At 71.4% G+C, this 13989-nt stretch overlaps 1 protein-coding gene across 5 annotated transcripts in view; it reads right to left on the bottom strand.

The window, feature by feature from the left end:
• Nucleotides 1-3704: 3704 nt before the first annotated feature.
• Nucleotides 3705-13989, bottom strand: part of ADGRB1 (adhesion G protein-coupled receptor B1) — a 48693-nt gene continuing 38408 nt past the window's right edge. For 3 of the 5 annotated variants that reach the window (XM_059672425.1, XM_059672428.1, XM_059672429.1), the window contains 9 exons: nt 13084-13150; nt 12480-12565; nt 10321-10492; nt 9896-9991; nt 8304-8358; nt 5782-6467; nt 5294-5329; nt 5045-5149; nt 3705-4408 (listed from right to left, as the gene is read on the bottom strand). In XM_059672425.1, the coding sequence (XP_059528408.1) occupies nt 4214-4408; nt 5045-5149; nt 5294-5329; nt 5782-6467; nt 8304-8358; nt 9896-9991; nt 10321-10492; nt 12480-12565; nt 13084-13150 (1498 nt within the window). In that variant the 3' untranslated portion in view covers nt 3705-4213. The remainder of the gene's footprint in view (nt 4409-5044; nt 5150-5293; nt 5330-5781; nt 6468-8303; nt 8359-9895; nt 9992-10320; nt 10493-12479; nt 12566-13083; nt 13151-13989) is intronic. The other 2 variants (XM_059672427.1, XM_059672426.1) reach the window with 2 other exon arrangements.

Below are 13989 nucleotides of genomic sequence, written 5' to 3'. Positions count from 1 at the left end.
TCGGACCCGGCTGGAGCTGGAACAGCGGGTGTGGGATGGAGCGTCCCAGGACGGACGCAGAGACGCGCACAGGTCACAAGTGGGTCAGTGGAACCACCGGGAGCTCAGAGGGTCAGGCGGCTACCAAACCCCACCAGCTGCTGCGCTTCTGTTCCGGGGCGCCCCCTGCTGGGGCTGCCGCGCTCTTCACCGGCTCTCGCTGCGGCTGCGCGGCCACCCTCCCCTCCTCCCCTCCCCTCCCTTCCCCTCCTCCCCCCTCCGGCGTCCTGTCCTCGGGCAGGGTCACCTGTGGCCACTCACCGTCACGCAGCCCCTCCCAGCCATGCAGTCCCCGTGGCCCCTGCGCATCCCGGTTGGTCGCTCGCGGCCACCCACGGCCACTGCTGTCACTCCCGCAGGAGGTCCCAGCTGAGCCCGGGGCTGAGTGGTGACCTGGGGCGGGGGTTGGGCCGCGTGATGGGCAGGTGCCGGGGGACCCCGTGCCAGGCAGCCCCCTTGCAGCTCGGCTCCATTGGTTTCATTCCGAATGAATGACGTGGCGGCCTCCCCACCTGCACCCCTCATTCGGGCGGGCCGAGCCCGTGGCCTCTGGACCGCAGGTGTGGATTGGCCGCCCGCGGCCGGGGGCGGGGCCTGGCCCACCCTCTCTCCCCACCGGGCTCTGCGCGGCTCAGGCCGCCCCCTGCTGGGAGCGCGGGGAAGAGGCAGACTGTGTGCGTTTCTTTTTCTTTTTTAAAAAAATATATTTTATTGATTTTTTACAGAGAGGAAGGGAGCGGGATAGAGAGCTAGAAACATCCATGAGAGAGAAACATCGATCAGCCGCCTCCTGCGCATCCCGCACTGGGGATGTGCCCGCAACCCAGGTGCATGCCCCTGACCGGAATCGAACCTGGGACCCTTCAGTCCGCAGGCCGACGCTCTATCCACCGAGCCAAACCGTTTAGGGCCCGTGTGCGTTTCTTGCTCAGAAACAGGGGTGAGGGGGGTTGGAGGGTGGGGGTCATGGGCTGTGAGCTGAGGGGGAGGCGGGCGGTGGGACAGAAGGGGCCTGGCGTGTGCCCTGCACCAGGCGGAGGGGAGCAGCTTCGGCTGAGCTCACACTCGCCCCTCACACCTGCCTCTGATGGTGGGGACACCAAGGCCTGGAGCCTCGGACTGTGGCCCCCATCCCGCCCTGGCCCTGCCCCTGGACAGAGGGGGAGGCGGGTGGGACCGGGACGCAGAGGAGGGCAGGGGTTCTGGAGGGGATGGGGCTCCCCCAAGGCCAGCCAGAGTTGGGGTCCCAGGGCCCTGAGGCTCCCTCCCGCGCCCCATGTCCCCCGCTCTGCATCTCTCTCGTCTCAGGTCGTCCCTCCCGCAGTGCGTCTGGGCCAGGGAGTCAGGCCTGCCTGTGAGTCCCGAGGCCTGAGGAGGGGCCTGCCGGCACCCAGGCTCCCGCCAGGCTCCCTCACAGCCCCCTGGGAGGCGAGAGGCTGCCCAGAGCCGTGTGACCACAGGCCTGGGGCCATGGCCCGCGGGGGGGGGGGTGTTGTCCTGGGGCCATGGCCCGCGGGGGGGGTGTTGTCCTAGGGCCATGGCCTGCGGGGGGGGGTGTTGTCCTGGGGCCATGGCCCGCGGGGGGGGGTGTTGTCCTGGGGCCATGGCCCGCGGGGGGGGTGTTTTCCTAGGGCCATGGCCCGCGGGGGGGGGTGTTGTCCTAGGGCCATGGCCCGCGGGGGGTGGTGGTGTCCTGGGGCCATGGCCCGCGGGGAGGGGTGTTGTCCTGGGGCCATGGCCTGCGGGGGGGGGGGTGTTGTCCTGGGGCCATGGCCCGCGGGGGGGTGTTGTCCTGGGGCCATGGCCCGTGGGGGGGTGTTGTCCTGGGGCCATGGCCCGCGGGGGGGTGTTGTCCTGGGGCCATGGCCCGCGGGGGGTGGTGGTGTCCTGAGGCCATGGCCCGCGGGGGGGTGTTGTCCTGGGGCCATGGCCCGCGGGGGGGGTGTTGTCCTGGGGCCATGGCCCGCGGGGGGGTGTTGTCCTGGGGCCATGGCCCGCGGGGGGTGGTGGTGTCCTGAGGCCATGGCCCGCGGGGGGGTGTTGTCCTGGGGCCATGGCCCGCGGGGGGTGGTGGTGTCCTGAGGCCATGGCCCGTGGGGGGGTGTTGTCCTGGGGCCATGGCCCGCGGGGTGGTGTTGTCCTGGGGCCATGGCCTGCGGGGGGGGTGGTGTCCTGGGGCCATGGCCCGCGGGGGGGTGGTGTCCTGGGGCCATGGCCCGCGGGGAGGGGTGTTGTCCTGGGGCCATGGCCTGCGGGGGGGGGTGTTGTCCTGGGGCCATGGCCCGCGGGGGCGGTGTTGTCCTGGGGCCATGGCCTGCGGGGGGGGGGTGTTGTCCTGGGGCCATGGCCCGCGGGGGGCGGTGTCCTGGGGCCATGGCCCGCGGGGGGGTGGTGGTGTCCTGAGGCTATGGCCCGCGGGAGGGGTGTCGTCCTGGGGCCATGGCCCGCGGGGGGGGTGTTGTCCTGGGGCCATGGCCTGCGGGGGGGGTGTTGTCCTGGGGCCATGGCCCGCGGGGAGGGGTGTTGTCCTGGGGCCATGGCCTGCGGGGGGGGGGGTGTTGTCCTGGGGCCATGGCCCGCGGGGGGGTGTTGTCCTGGGGCCATGGCCTGCGGGGGGGGTGTTGTCCTGGGGCCATGGCCCGCGGGGAGGGGTGTTGTCCTGGGGCCATGGCCTGCGGGGGGGGGTGTTGTCCTGGGGCCATGGCCCGCGGGGGGGTGTTGTCCTGGGGCCATGGCCCGTGGGGGGGTGTTGTCCTGGGGCCATGGCCCGCGGGGGGGTGTTGTCCTGGGGCCATGGCCCGCGGGGGGGTGTTGTCCTGGGGCCATGGCCCGCGGGGGGTGGTGGTGTCCTGAGGCCATGGCCCGCGGGGGGGTGTTGTCCTGGGGCCATGGCCCGCGGGGGGGGTGTTGTCCTGGGGCCATGGCCCGCGGGGGGTGGTGGTGTCCTGAGGCCATGGCCCGCGGGGGGGTGTTGTCTTGGGGCCATGGCCCGCGGGGGGTGGTGGTGTCCTGAGGCCATGGCCCGTGGGGGGGTGTTGTCCTGGGGCCATGGCCCGCGGGGTGGTGTTGTCCTGGGGCCATGGCCTGCGGGGGGGGGTGGTGTCCTGGGGCCATGGCCCGCGGGGGGGTGGTGTCCTGGGGCCATGGCCCGCGGGGAGGGGTGTTGTCCTGGGGCCATGGCCTGCGGGGGGGGGTGTTGTCCTGGGGCCATGGCCCGCGGGGGCGGTGTTGTCCTGGGGCCATGGCCTGCGGGGGGGGGTGTTGTCCTGGGGCCATGGCCCGCGGGGGGCGGTGTCCTGGGGCCATGGCCCGCGGGGGGGTGGTGGTGTCCTGAGGCTATGGCCCGCGGGAGGGGTGTCGTCCTGGGGCCATGGCCCGCGGGGGGGGGTGTTGTCCTGGGGCCATGGCCCGCGGGGGGGGTGTCGTCCTGGGGCCATGGCCTGCGGGGGGCGGTGTCCTGGGGCCATGGCCCGCGGGAGGGGTGTTGTCCCGGGGCCATGGCCCGCGGGGGGGGGTGTTGTCCTGCCGCCCAAGCAGGGCGCTGGGCAGGTGAAGCTGTGATGCCAACCAGGCCGCCCAGCCCCGCTGCCGGGAGCAGGGACCCAGGCTGGTCCGTGGAGCCCAGCCCCAGCCTGAGGGGCCCGAGGAAGGCCACAGAGAAGGCATGGGTTTTTAATTCTTTTTATTGAAGAAAAGAAAAGGAGAGAAAAAATAGATTCCCCGCCCCTGCTTCGTCTGAGGGCCCTGGTCCCGCGCTGGGGGCAGGAGGGCTGTGCGCGCCGCCTGAGGCGGCGGGCGGGGCGGGTGGCTGGCTGCTCCCCAGGGATGGGGGCGTCTAAAAAACGGTGCCCGGCCGCGGCCAGCAGCCCAGTGAGCATCCGGTGCCGGCCGCACCCAGCCCGGCACTGTCCCGGCCGCCTGTCCGACCGCCGGGGCTGGGTCCGAGGAGGGCAGAGGCACCTTCCAGCCTCGGGCGCCCTGTGCCACGGGGGCCGCCGCCTCCTGTCCCGCTGGCTCTGGTCCCAGCACTGCGGGCCTCCGCGGCCGCCGTCCGAGCGCCCTGAGCCGGGCGCGGGCCTGGCCCGCCGCCCTCGAGCGTCTGTGCCCGTCCTGCGGCAGCGGCGGGCCGAGCAGCATCCCTCCTCCGTCCGGTGTGTGGCCACCGCCCGCCCGCTCAGACCTCGGTCTGCAGGTCGATGATGTCCTGGCCCACCAGCGGGATGGTGGCGCCCGACTTCTCCCACTCCACGCTCCGCAGCTCCAGCGGCGACGGCGGCAGCGGCTCCAGCTCCTTCACCCACGCGGGCGGCCCGTGGGCTTTGCGCAGGCTCTCCCAGGGCCGCTTGTTGGGCGTCTGCTGCTTCTCGGGCTGCGGGCGGGCAGGGCGGGCGGGCGGGCGGGCAGGGAGGGAGGGACAGCGGGAGAGGGAGGGAGGGAGGGGCGGGCAGGGCGGGCAGGGAGGGAGGGACAGCGGGAGAGGGAGGGAGGGAGGGCGGGCAGGGCGGGCGGGAGGGCAGGGAGGGCGGGCAGGGAGGGAGGGCGGGCAGGAGGGCAGGGAGGGTGGGCAGGGAGGGAGGGACAGCGGGAGATGGAGAGGAGGGTGCAGACAGGAGTCAGAACAGCGAGGACCGACCAGGGAGGTACAGACCGGGTGGGAGGCCCAGTCTTTCCCAGAATGCACAGGGGCTGCGGCCCTCTCGGGGTCAGTCCGGGGCGGCCTGCGGGGAAGGGCACGGGAGGCCCCTGCCTGCTCAGCACCCCCCGTGGCTGTCCCCGCCTCGGAGAGGCAGCTCCCCCTTCCAGACGCCCCCAGTCCCTCCAGGGGCAGACGGGCTGGGCCGGGCCCACCAGGGAAGGTTGGACGAATGAACAACTGAATGACGTGGGGTCAGAGGAAGGCGGGAGAAGGCAGGCTTACCTGCGGGCTCTCTCGGCCGCCCTGCCCCACGCCCACGGCGCCACCCCTGCCGCCCTGTGGCCCCCCCGGGGCCGCGCCGCCGCAGACCTTGCTCTCGGGGGCCAGCGCCTCCTTGTCCTTCTCCGCATGCTGCAGCCTCCGGCTCAGGTCCTGGAACATGTCCTGGTGCCGCTTCCGCGTGTGCATGATTTTCTGGGGGGGGGGGGGCAGACCCTGAGCCCCGAGGCGCCCGGCCTCTTCCCCAGGCCCCTCCCTGCCTGTGGAACGGCCCCGCTGCCCGGCCAGGGCTCAGAACCCACCCGGCCCCGGTGTCTGGGGTGGGGACACGGGACCCACCTCAAAGTCCAGCTCCGCGTACCGCGACTTCCGCCTCTGTGGGGGGCAGGGTTGTGGGCCTTTGTAACCAGCACCCCAAAACCTCCCCATCCACGTCCTGGCCCCTCCTTGCCTGAGGACGGCCGCAGGGACCCCTCACCCAGGCAGCCCTTGGGTGCACACCCCCAGCCCCGGCTTGGTGGGTCTCAGAGGGACTCGCAGTGACCACCGACCACAGAGAGGGCGCCACCCGAGCAGGTCCAAGTGCAGCCGCGGGTCCTCGAGCCCTTGCAATGGGCGAGGCCACCCTCCGGGGCCCCAGGGCCAGCGGGCAGGGTGGGCGCTGGAGGGCGGCAGGCAGAGCCAGGCCTCTCGGTCCGAGGCCGGCAAGGGGACAACTCCAGCTGGACACTGGCTGCCCGGCCAAACCTGAGGCCCCTGGCCGCCGCCTCTCCGTCCTCCAGGGGCCCAACGCCCCCCTTCCCCCCCCCCCCCCCCGCGGCCCGCACCTCCAGGGAGCTCACGGACAAGGTGGACACGTTCTCCTTCTTGGTCCCAGTGCCCGTGCTGGGCCCCGGGTGGGGGGCGGGCTCCCTGGGCTCCCCCAGGCTGGGCGGCGCCGGCTCCAGGGGGGGCGGCGGGGGCAGAGGCTGCTGTGGGGGCGGGGGTGGCGGGGGCGGGGGCGGCGGGGGCTGGGCGGGGGGCGCCTCGGGGGGCTGGCGGGAGGGCGGGCTGCGGGCCGGGCCGGCGTCGGGCGTCATGCTGAGGTGGATGAGGCGCGTCTGCGGCATCTGGTCGATGTGGATGCTGTACTTGGGCTCCTCCGGGGGCTTGGGCCGCAGCGTGGCCGTGGCCGAGGGCAGGATCACGTAGCTGGTGTCCAGGGCCTTCTCCTGGGCCCGGCTCAGCTCCGAGTCCAGCTTCCTGAAGATGTCCCCGTCGCCCACGAAGGAGGACTTGGGCGCGCGGCCCTTCTTGAGGGTCAGCGAGTGGTTGGGGAAGTCGGGCAGCGGGCCCGGGCGGCGCGGCGAGCCGTGCGCGTGCAGCTTGGACACGTTGGCCGGGAGGCTGTTGAAGTTGGGGGGCGGCACCTTGGCGTGGGCCAGCTTCAGCTTCTCCTCCTCGGGCAGCGAGGGCCGCTTGAGGGTGCCCGTGATGGTGGCCGTGCGGCAGGCCGCGATGTCCTTGTTCAGCACTGAGGGGCAGGGCGGGGTCAGGGGGCCTGGCCAGGGCCCCCCGGGCGCACCCCCTCCTGAGCTCGGTGCTGCGGCAGCCGGGGTCCCCTTTGCACTTTCCAACCAGGCTGGGCCCGGTGCCCCTCCTTCGGCCCGCACGGGGCAGACGACCCCCTCCGATGGCCCTGGGGGGACCCGTGCTGCCCAAGGTGCAGGGACACAGCTCCTGGGTGTGGGTGGGACAGCCCCTCCTGACCAGCTGCAGGGGGGCCAGGCTGCTGTGACCTCTGACCTGGGCGCCAGCATGCCCGCACCCACCTCCGTCCTACGGGTCAATCGGCCTCAGCCAGCCCCCGGAGAACCCGAAGCGGCCCCTCTCAGGGCCCACCCTCGGCAAGCCGGCCCTGACCGCAGCCTCCCCTTGTGGCCTGGCGGCTGGCCCCTGCCACACTGCCCAGCCCGGACCAGCGACCGGCCGCTGCCGCCATCCCACTGTCCAGCACACAGCCTCCAACTGCCCCGCTGGCCACTCGCCCCTATGGCTCAGAGCTTCCCAGGCTCCCTCCCTGCCCCATCCGCTCCACAATCCAAATGCCACCCGGCCCCTCGCCGGCAGCCCTGACCTCCACTCTCTGGACTGCCATCTTCTGGACAAACCTGTGCCCCAGGGCCAGAGGGCCCCGCCTGCTGCCCCCTCCCATGAGGTCTTCCTGCCCACCTCCCAGCGAGCGCTGAGCCCCGTGGACCAGGCTACGCGCCTCCCATGCCGTCAGCATTCAACCCAAACTCCCCCCGGGCCTGGGCCCTTGCTGGGGCGCCTACTCCACCCACGGTCCCGGCTTCCCGCACACTCAGTGCTTGTGTTGCGATACCCTCCTAACCGTCCCCACTCTCCCAGCCACTCGTTCAGGAGGCCCAGGGCCATAACCCTAATTAGGAAGAGACTGGAGGCACAGAGGGGCCAGTACCACCCAAAAAGGGCTGGGCCAGGCCCCCCCCAAGACTTGAGGTCACCTCCCAGGGAAGTTGGCTAGATAGCATGAGCCTAAGAGGGGGGCGGCTCCAGCTCCTGCTCAGCCCAAAGCAGAGATCACCTCCTCCAGGAAGCCCTCCTGGGTCTCCCTGGCAGCAGCTGGCGCACCCCACCCGGGGCTGTCCCAGCTCTCCAGGGCTGTCTCCTCAAACCCCTGGCAGAGCAGAGGGAGGGTGCCCCCCCCGAAAGACTGCCTGTCAGGGCCCCAGACCCTCGGTTCACAGAACAAGGACTCTTGGGGGCTTCCTTTCATTGGGAAATTCATTCCCTTCTTGCCCTTGCTTCCAGGAAGCTCAGCGTCAGCCTAGGGCTCAGCGGTGGGGCCTACCTGCTTTCCTCCTGCTCCCACTGACGCGCCCCCATGTGAAAACCCACCCCACCCTCCTCCACAGCTGGACTCACAATGAGGAAATGAAGGACACACAGAACAGGAGCCGGAGGGAGGGCAGGCAGGGGGGTGAAGGGGGAGGTGGGCGGGCACAGAGCTTGCCCAGCCTCACTGCCCTCGAGGAGGAGGTGGAGGCCCAAGACCTGCAGAGCTGTGGGTGCTGAGGACTGGGCCTCCGCTGCCCCACAGACCCTGCCTGCTGCCTCGGCATGGGCGGGCTGGGGGTGTGAGGCGCTGGTGCAAACAAGGTCTGCGCCGGGCCCGGACCCCGAGGCCTGTCCCCTGCTCGGGCCAGGGCTCCGGGCAGCAGGTCCTCAGTCGCGGGGAGGGGCTGCGGGAGGCAGGGGTGGGATGAGGACAGACGAATGGACGGACAGATGGACGAAGAAAAGAAAAAGAAGCAAGTGGGCCCGGCGAGGCCACCTGTCCTCTCACCTGTCAGGCGCTCACCTGATCTACAGGCCAGATCCACATCCTTCTCGAAGTCGGTCTGCAAGACAGAGACGGGCTGGTGAGGGCCGGGGCGGGGGCCGCTGCTGCCCTGGGCACCGCGAGGCCTGCGGGCTGTGGGCCAGGGCCGCCCTGGAGCGGCATGTGCACGCGTGGCTGTGTACGTCCACTCGGGGGTCGTACTAAGGGGGCCCACACACTCAGGGGTGCCCACGTGCTGGTGTGGTCACACGGAGTGAACTCCTGGGGGCGGCTACGCCGTGAATGCTCTCGCCTGTGTGTGCATGGGTGAGCATGTGCAGACATTGAGCCCACATGCACTCACACATGTGTAAGCAATGCACGTGTATGTGTACACATATGTACATATATGTGTGCATACATATGTGAGCAGGCTCTCAGCTCCAGGGCATTCGTGGGTCAGCTGGGAAGTAGGGGGCCAGTCCCCCACAGCTCATGTTCTTGCCCCTCTGGCCTCAGTCCCCCTGCCCCCTTTCCCTGGGCCTCCAGTACAGGAACCCCTTGCTGTCCCTCACACCTCTCCAATGGGCACACAGGGCCCACACCAGAGCCCCCTGCTGCCCAGGCCACCACCTGGCAGTCCCCCGCCCCCTGTCACCCCTTCAGTCCCTGCCACAGCCCTGGGGCGAGGGGATGGAGGCCGGCAGCGGGGAGAGGCACAGCAGGGCTGCCACGTGATGTCCGGTCCCAGGGAGGCCCCCGCTGCCCATTGAGCAGTGGCCTGGTCCCTGCTGCACGCAGCACCCACCCCATCCCAGGCTGGGGGCTGGGGCATCCAGTCGGGCCCCCCAGGCTGGTGCGGGGCCTTCCCAGGGGCGGCAGGGCCCAGGGCACAGCCGGGCCCTCGATCTCAAACCTGGAGGCGCCTTCCCTGCAAATGCAGAGGCTGGGGCGGCGGGGAGACCACAGGTCTGAGGTCAGAGGTCAGCCCGGGAGCAGAACCGGGGGCCAGAACCCCAGCTCCTCCACCTTGGGCTCTGCCGAGACCCTGCCTGGGACCGTAACAGCCACCGTGAGGTGGCCAGGCCCCGGAAGACCAACTGAGTGCCTCCTGCCTGCCAGGCTCCCTGTGTGCCAGGGGCACCCCCTGGGCAGCAACCTCGAAATGGCAGGTGGGGATTCCCCTAGGGCACCACTGGGGCCGGACCAGGCAACCTGAGGGGCAGTCAGGGAGGGCTCCCCGGAGGAGGTGGCATCTCAGTGGAGAGGGTGGGGTGTGCAGGGGGCGTACCTGGGGTGCAGGACCCGAGTCAGGTCCTAAGGGGATCTGGCTGGGGACGGGGCCACGGCAGGAGGTGTGAGTGGACGGGCCAGGCCAGACCCAAGGGAGAAGCTGGAGAAGCCGGGAGCTGAAGGAGGTGTCTGACCAAAGCTGGTACCATGGGGTGGGCACAGACTGGACACCAGCTCCACCCAGATCTTGTCAACTTGACCTGCCTGACCCCAAGCCCTGGACCTGGGATCCGACCTGGGGAGCCTCAGTTTCCCCAACTGCACCCTGGGCTCCCAGTGCCTCCTGGCGGGGCTTAGGGGCCTGCGCCCGCTCCGGGCCCTACCATGAGCTGGGCGTGGCCATTCTGGAAGGAGCCCCCCGAGTCCCCGTTGCCCTCCTCCTGGCGGTCCACCACGCGGCACTTCACAGCGTCCTGGACCTGGGGGCGGAGAGCACAGGTCAGAGGTCAGCGGCAGCTCGGCTGCTGAGGACTGGACCCTGGCGGTGCCCGAGGGGGCTGGTCCGCGAGGCCCAGAACAGGAGTCTTGGCTGCCATGGAAGCTGCTCACATCTCGGGGGGCTCCTGGGCCCAGAAGGACAGAGTCACCCCCCCGAACATGCACACGCGCACACACACACACGCACACGCACACACAGACACACGCACACACACACATGCACGCACACACACGCACACGCACACACACACGCAGTGCGCGGCCTGAGCAGCACGGGCACAGGGAGGGCTCAGCGCCGGCGGCCGCGCACCTCTCTGCGCAGGATGCAGTGCACCATGACGATGACGAAGCCCTCCAGCGAGTCGAAGACGGCGAAGAGGATCTGGAAGAGGGCGGAGCGGCGGTCGGTGACGGCGAGCACGGCCGACATCCAGGTCAGCGCCAGCAGCGGCAGCACCACGCACGAGCTCCACAGCGAGGCCCTGCGGACGGGGGCGTCAGGGCTGCTGCCGGAGGGACCCCGCCGGGCCCGGCCTCGCCCCGTCTCTCCCGCGGGCCGGGCTGCCGTGCCCAGGCTGTGTCCTCTCCGGGGCCTGTGCCCTCCGCCCTCGGCACAGGCCCCTCCCTGACAGTCCCCCGCGTTCTGCCAGCAACCAGGCTCCCAGGGGCGATGGGGACCCAGGAGGTCGGTGCCCGGGGAGGGGCCTCTCTGGGACACCCGGGTTCCTGGCCGCCCAGGAGGCCACAGGCAGGGGAGGAGGCCCTGCTGGTTCCAGCTCCCAGGGCCCCACACGGCCCTCAGCCCCGTCAGGGGTAAAGGCCCGGACTGCAAGATGGCCGCAGGGAGGGGGGGTGCTTGGTCAGGCCTCTGAGCTCTGGACAGAGAGGGAGGGGAGAACCTGGGAGGGGAGGTGACAGGACAGACGAGGCCGGGCAGGTGGGGGACAGGGGCAGAGACAGACAGGAACAGACTGACAGGCGCGTCCTCCTCCAGGCGAGCCCTGCTTGCCCGAACCAGGGGAGGAGCTGCTGCTGCCCCTCAGCCCTCGCCTCCTCCTCCAGGGAGTCCTCCAGGAGCACCTCCCTCAGGCATTGCCCTTGGCAGCCTGGGCCCCTCCCCGCACAGCACAGGCCACAGGGGCCACTCTGAGCCAGTCTCCCGGCTCACACGGTGGGACAGAAAGGGCGCCCGCAGGCAGCGGGCAGGTGCTTAGGGAGCGGGCCCCCCCTGGTCACTGCTGTGTCCCTCAGGGCCATGGAAGCCTAAGGACCCGGCCAGGGGGAGCCCGGCCCCCATGGGGGGGGCATCTGCCTGCAGGGATTCCTGTCCAATCACCAGGGTGGGCCTGGCACCCAGACCACTTGCTCCCCCTCCCTCACAGGACAAGCAGAGCAGGGGGGTCCGGGGACCAGAAGAGGGGGCAGAGGGCAAAGCCACCAGGAAGGAGCTGGGGACACAGGGCTGGGGGAGAGAGGCTGGGGGCCTGGGGTCCAGCCAGGACAAGGGCCCCCAAACCAGTGGGGCCTTGGCCGTGGGGCCAGGGGCAGGACCTCCCCCGCTGCAGGCTCTGCCCTCGGCCAGGGCAGCCAAGGCGACCAAAGGCAGAGGCTGGGCCTGTGGGCCTCACCGTGGCCTCGCCGAGGCGGCAGAGCAGCCACTCCCGCCTCCTGACCTCCCCCGGCCTGAGTCTCAGGCTGCTGGGCTGTCAGGTGGGGACACGCAGGGCCTGCCTCCAGGGTGACCATGGGGCGCTGTGCACCTGGGCCTCCTGCTGTGGGCGCTGTCCGGGGCCTGAGCAGGCTGCCCGCCCCCACTTCCCAGCCCACACACCCGAGGCCGGCTGGCTCCCAGTCCCGGCCACAGCCTCCCCACGGCAGGTTCCTCCAGGACCAGACCCTCCAGGGACCCCGGGGGTGGCTTCCTGAAGTTTCCGCTCCCTGGGGAGAGCAGGAGGGTGGGATGAGGGAGAGAGAGGAGACAGACACACAGACAGGACAAGCAAGACGGGCACGAAGGGAGGGGCGGGGCGGGGGCCCCAACGCAGACACTAGCCAGGCTGGACAGGCAGCAGGTACGGGAAGGTGGGGGGGCTCATAGGCTGGGGCGGGGCAGGGAGGGGCCCCTGTCGGCCTGGTCGTGACCAGGTGCTCCCGTCCCTGGAGGGACAGCGCCCTCCCCACGCCCTCCCCCAGCAGGGACGGCCCAGCCGCTCAGGACCGCCTGCAGTGCTGTGTGCCCTCAGGCCAGGCACTGCCCTCTCTGGGCCCCTGCCCCAGGCAGGACGTCCGGGTCCAACCACTGTCCCTTCCACCCACGCCGAGGGCACACGGGACGGGCACCCAACCCCGAGGCGGGCGGGGCCGGATGGAGACACTGCAGCCGAGCAAGGCAGGGTCGCTGTGCGCCCGCACGGCCCGTGCCTGGGTTTCCCCGCTGTGCGGGCTGGGGGGGCGAGCTCTGGGTCCTACCCTGCCCGCTCCTTCAGCTTCTTGTCGGTGATGCCGTCCTTGGACACGAGCTTGTTGAACACCAGGATACCCATGGCCATGTTCACCTGCGGGCAGAGGCGGTGGGTGCCGGCGCTCTGCCCGCGCTGTGCCCTCCCCGCTCCCGGTGAGGGGATGGGGCTCCCGGGAGAGGCAAAGGCTGCCCCCCACCCCGCCGCCTCCTTCGGCCGCTAGCCGGGCCCTCCCGCCCCCACAGGGCTGGGCACCGGAGCTCCAGCCCCCACGCGGCCCTCCCACCCGACAGGCGCTGCCGCGACCTGGGAGCCCGTCAGGCGGGTGGACGTGCGGGTGGACGTGCGGAAGGGCAGGCGACCCCAGGGCTTGGGGGACTCAGGTTTTCTTCCCGCTGATCCCCACCTTCTCCAGGTGAGGGACTGGGGTGCCATGGGCACGGGCTACCCCCCCACCCAGCCCGTCCCTCGTGCAAACACGCGCCCATGTGGCAGGTGCGCAGCTGGTCCCCACGGATCAGGCAACCCGCTCCCCGGCAGCGCCAGGGGACCGTGGACACCCCCCCGGCCCCCATGACCGAGGGCCGAGCCCGGGGCCTCGGGGCAGCCCCTACCAGCACCACAGCAGCAGCGGGTCCCACGAAGGCGTACAACAGCCCCCCCTCCAGGGAGAGCCAGCAGCTGCGGAGGAAGACGGTGCTGACGGGCCAGGCGTGGGCCCTGCCCCAGCACAGGGGGGACCACAGCTCCCAGGGGGCAGACAGATCAGCTCGGGCGAAAGGCCCCCGAGTCCGGGACCCTCACCTCATTCTCCAGCATCAGAGCCTCGGGGAGGGGCCAGGCGGCACCCCCCTTTATGAGGAGGGGCAGGCCCAGAGCTGGGGTGCGGCGGGGGCCCAGGTGCCCTGACCGGCCCCTTCCCTCAGCAGTCCCCTCCCGTCTCCTCCTGGACCCTCCCCAGTCTCACACGCGCACCCTCCCTCCCGACGCGATGCCCAAACACGGGGCTGGTCCTGGGCCTGGCCCTCTGCTCACGCCTCTGGCCCTTCCGCTCCCCTCACTCTGACGTGAACCCCAAGCCTCCCCGAATCTCCTGGACGCCCCCCACGGCGGCCCACGGGGGCCTGGAGCCCAGCAGGGGTGCCGTGTCCTTCACGTGTTCCTGAGCCGAACCCAAGCGTTCCGCCCCGGCTGTCTGTCCAACAAACTCCTCTTCCTCCTTCAGAGCCCCCCTCAACGCCCCCATCTTCTCCTGACCCGCCTCTGACCCCGCAGGCTGGGGCTCCCTCCTCCCAGCCTCACCCCCTGGGCCTGCAGGAACCGGCTCCTCATGCACGGCCTCTGCCCCCCACGACCCAGACGGGGCGCGGCTCCAGGGTCGGCCACATCCTGTCCCCTGGGCTCCACAGTGAACCCACCTGCACAGCCAGTATCAGCGGCGCCCCCTGCCCCTGGCCCCCCTTCCTCCCCATCCCTGCAGCCATGGAGGCCTCGGGTCCTCTCCCCGACCTGGGCAGCCG

The sequence above is a fragment of the Myotis daubentonii genome, chromosome 17 (assembly GCF_963259705.1).
Source record: "Myotis daubentonii chromosome 17, mMyoDau2.1, whole genome shotgun sequence".
Classification (NCBI taxonomy): Eukaryota; Metazoa; Chordata; class Mammalia; order Chiroptera; family Vespertilionidae; genus Myotis; species Myotis daubentonii.
The sequence above is the reverse complement of the archived record's forward strand: the minus strand, read 5'-3'. Positions and strand labels throughout refer to the sequence as shown.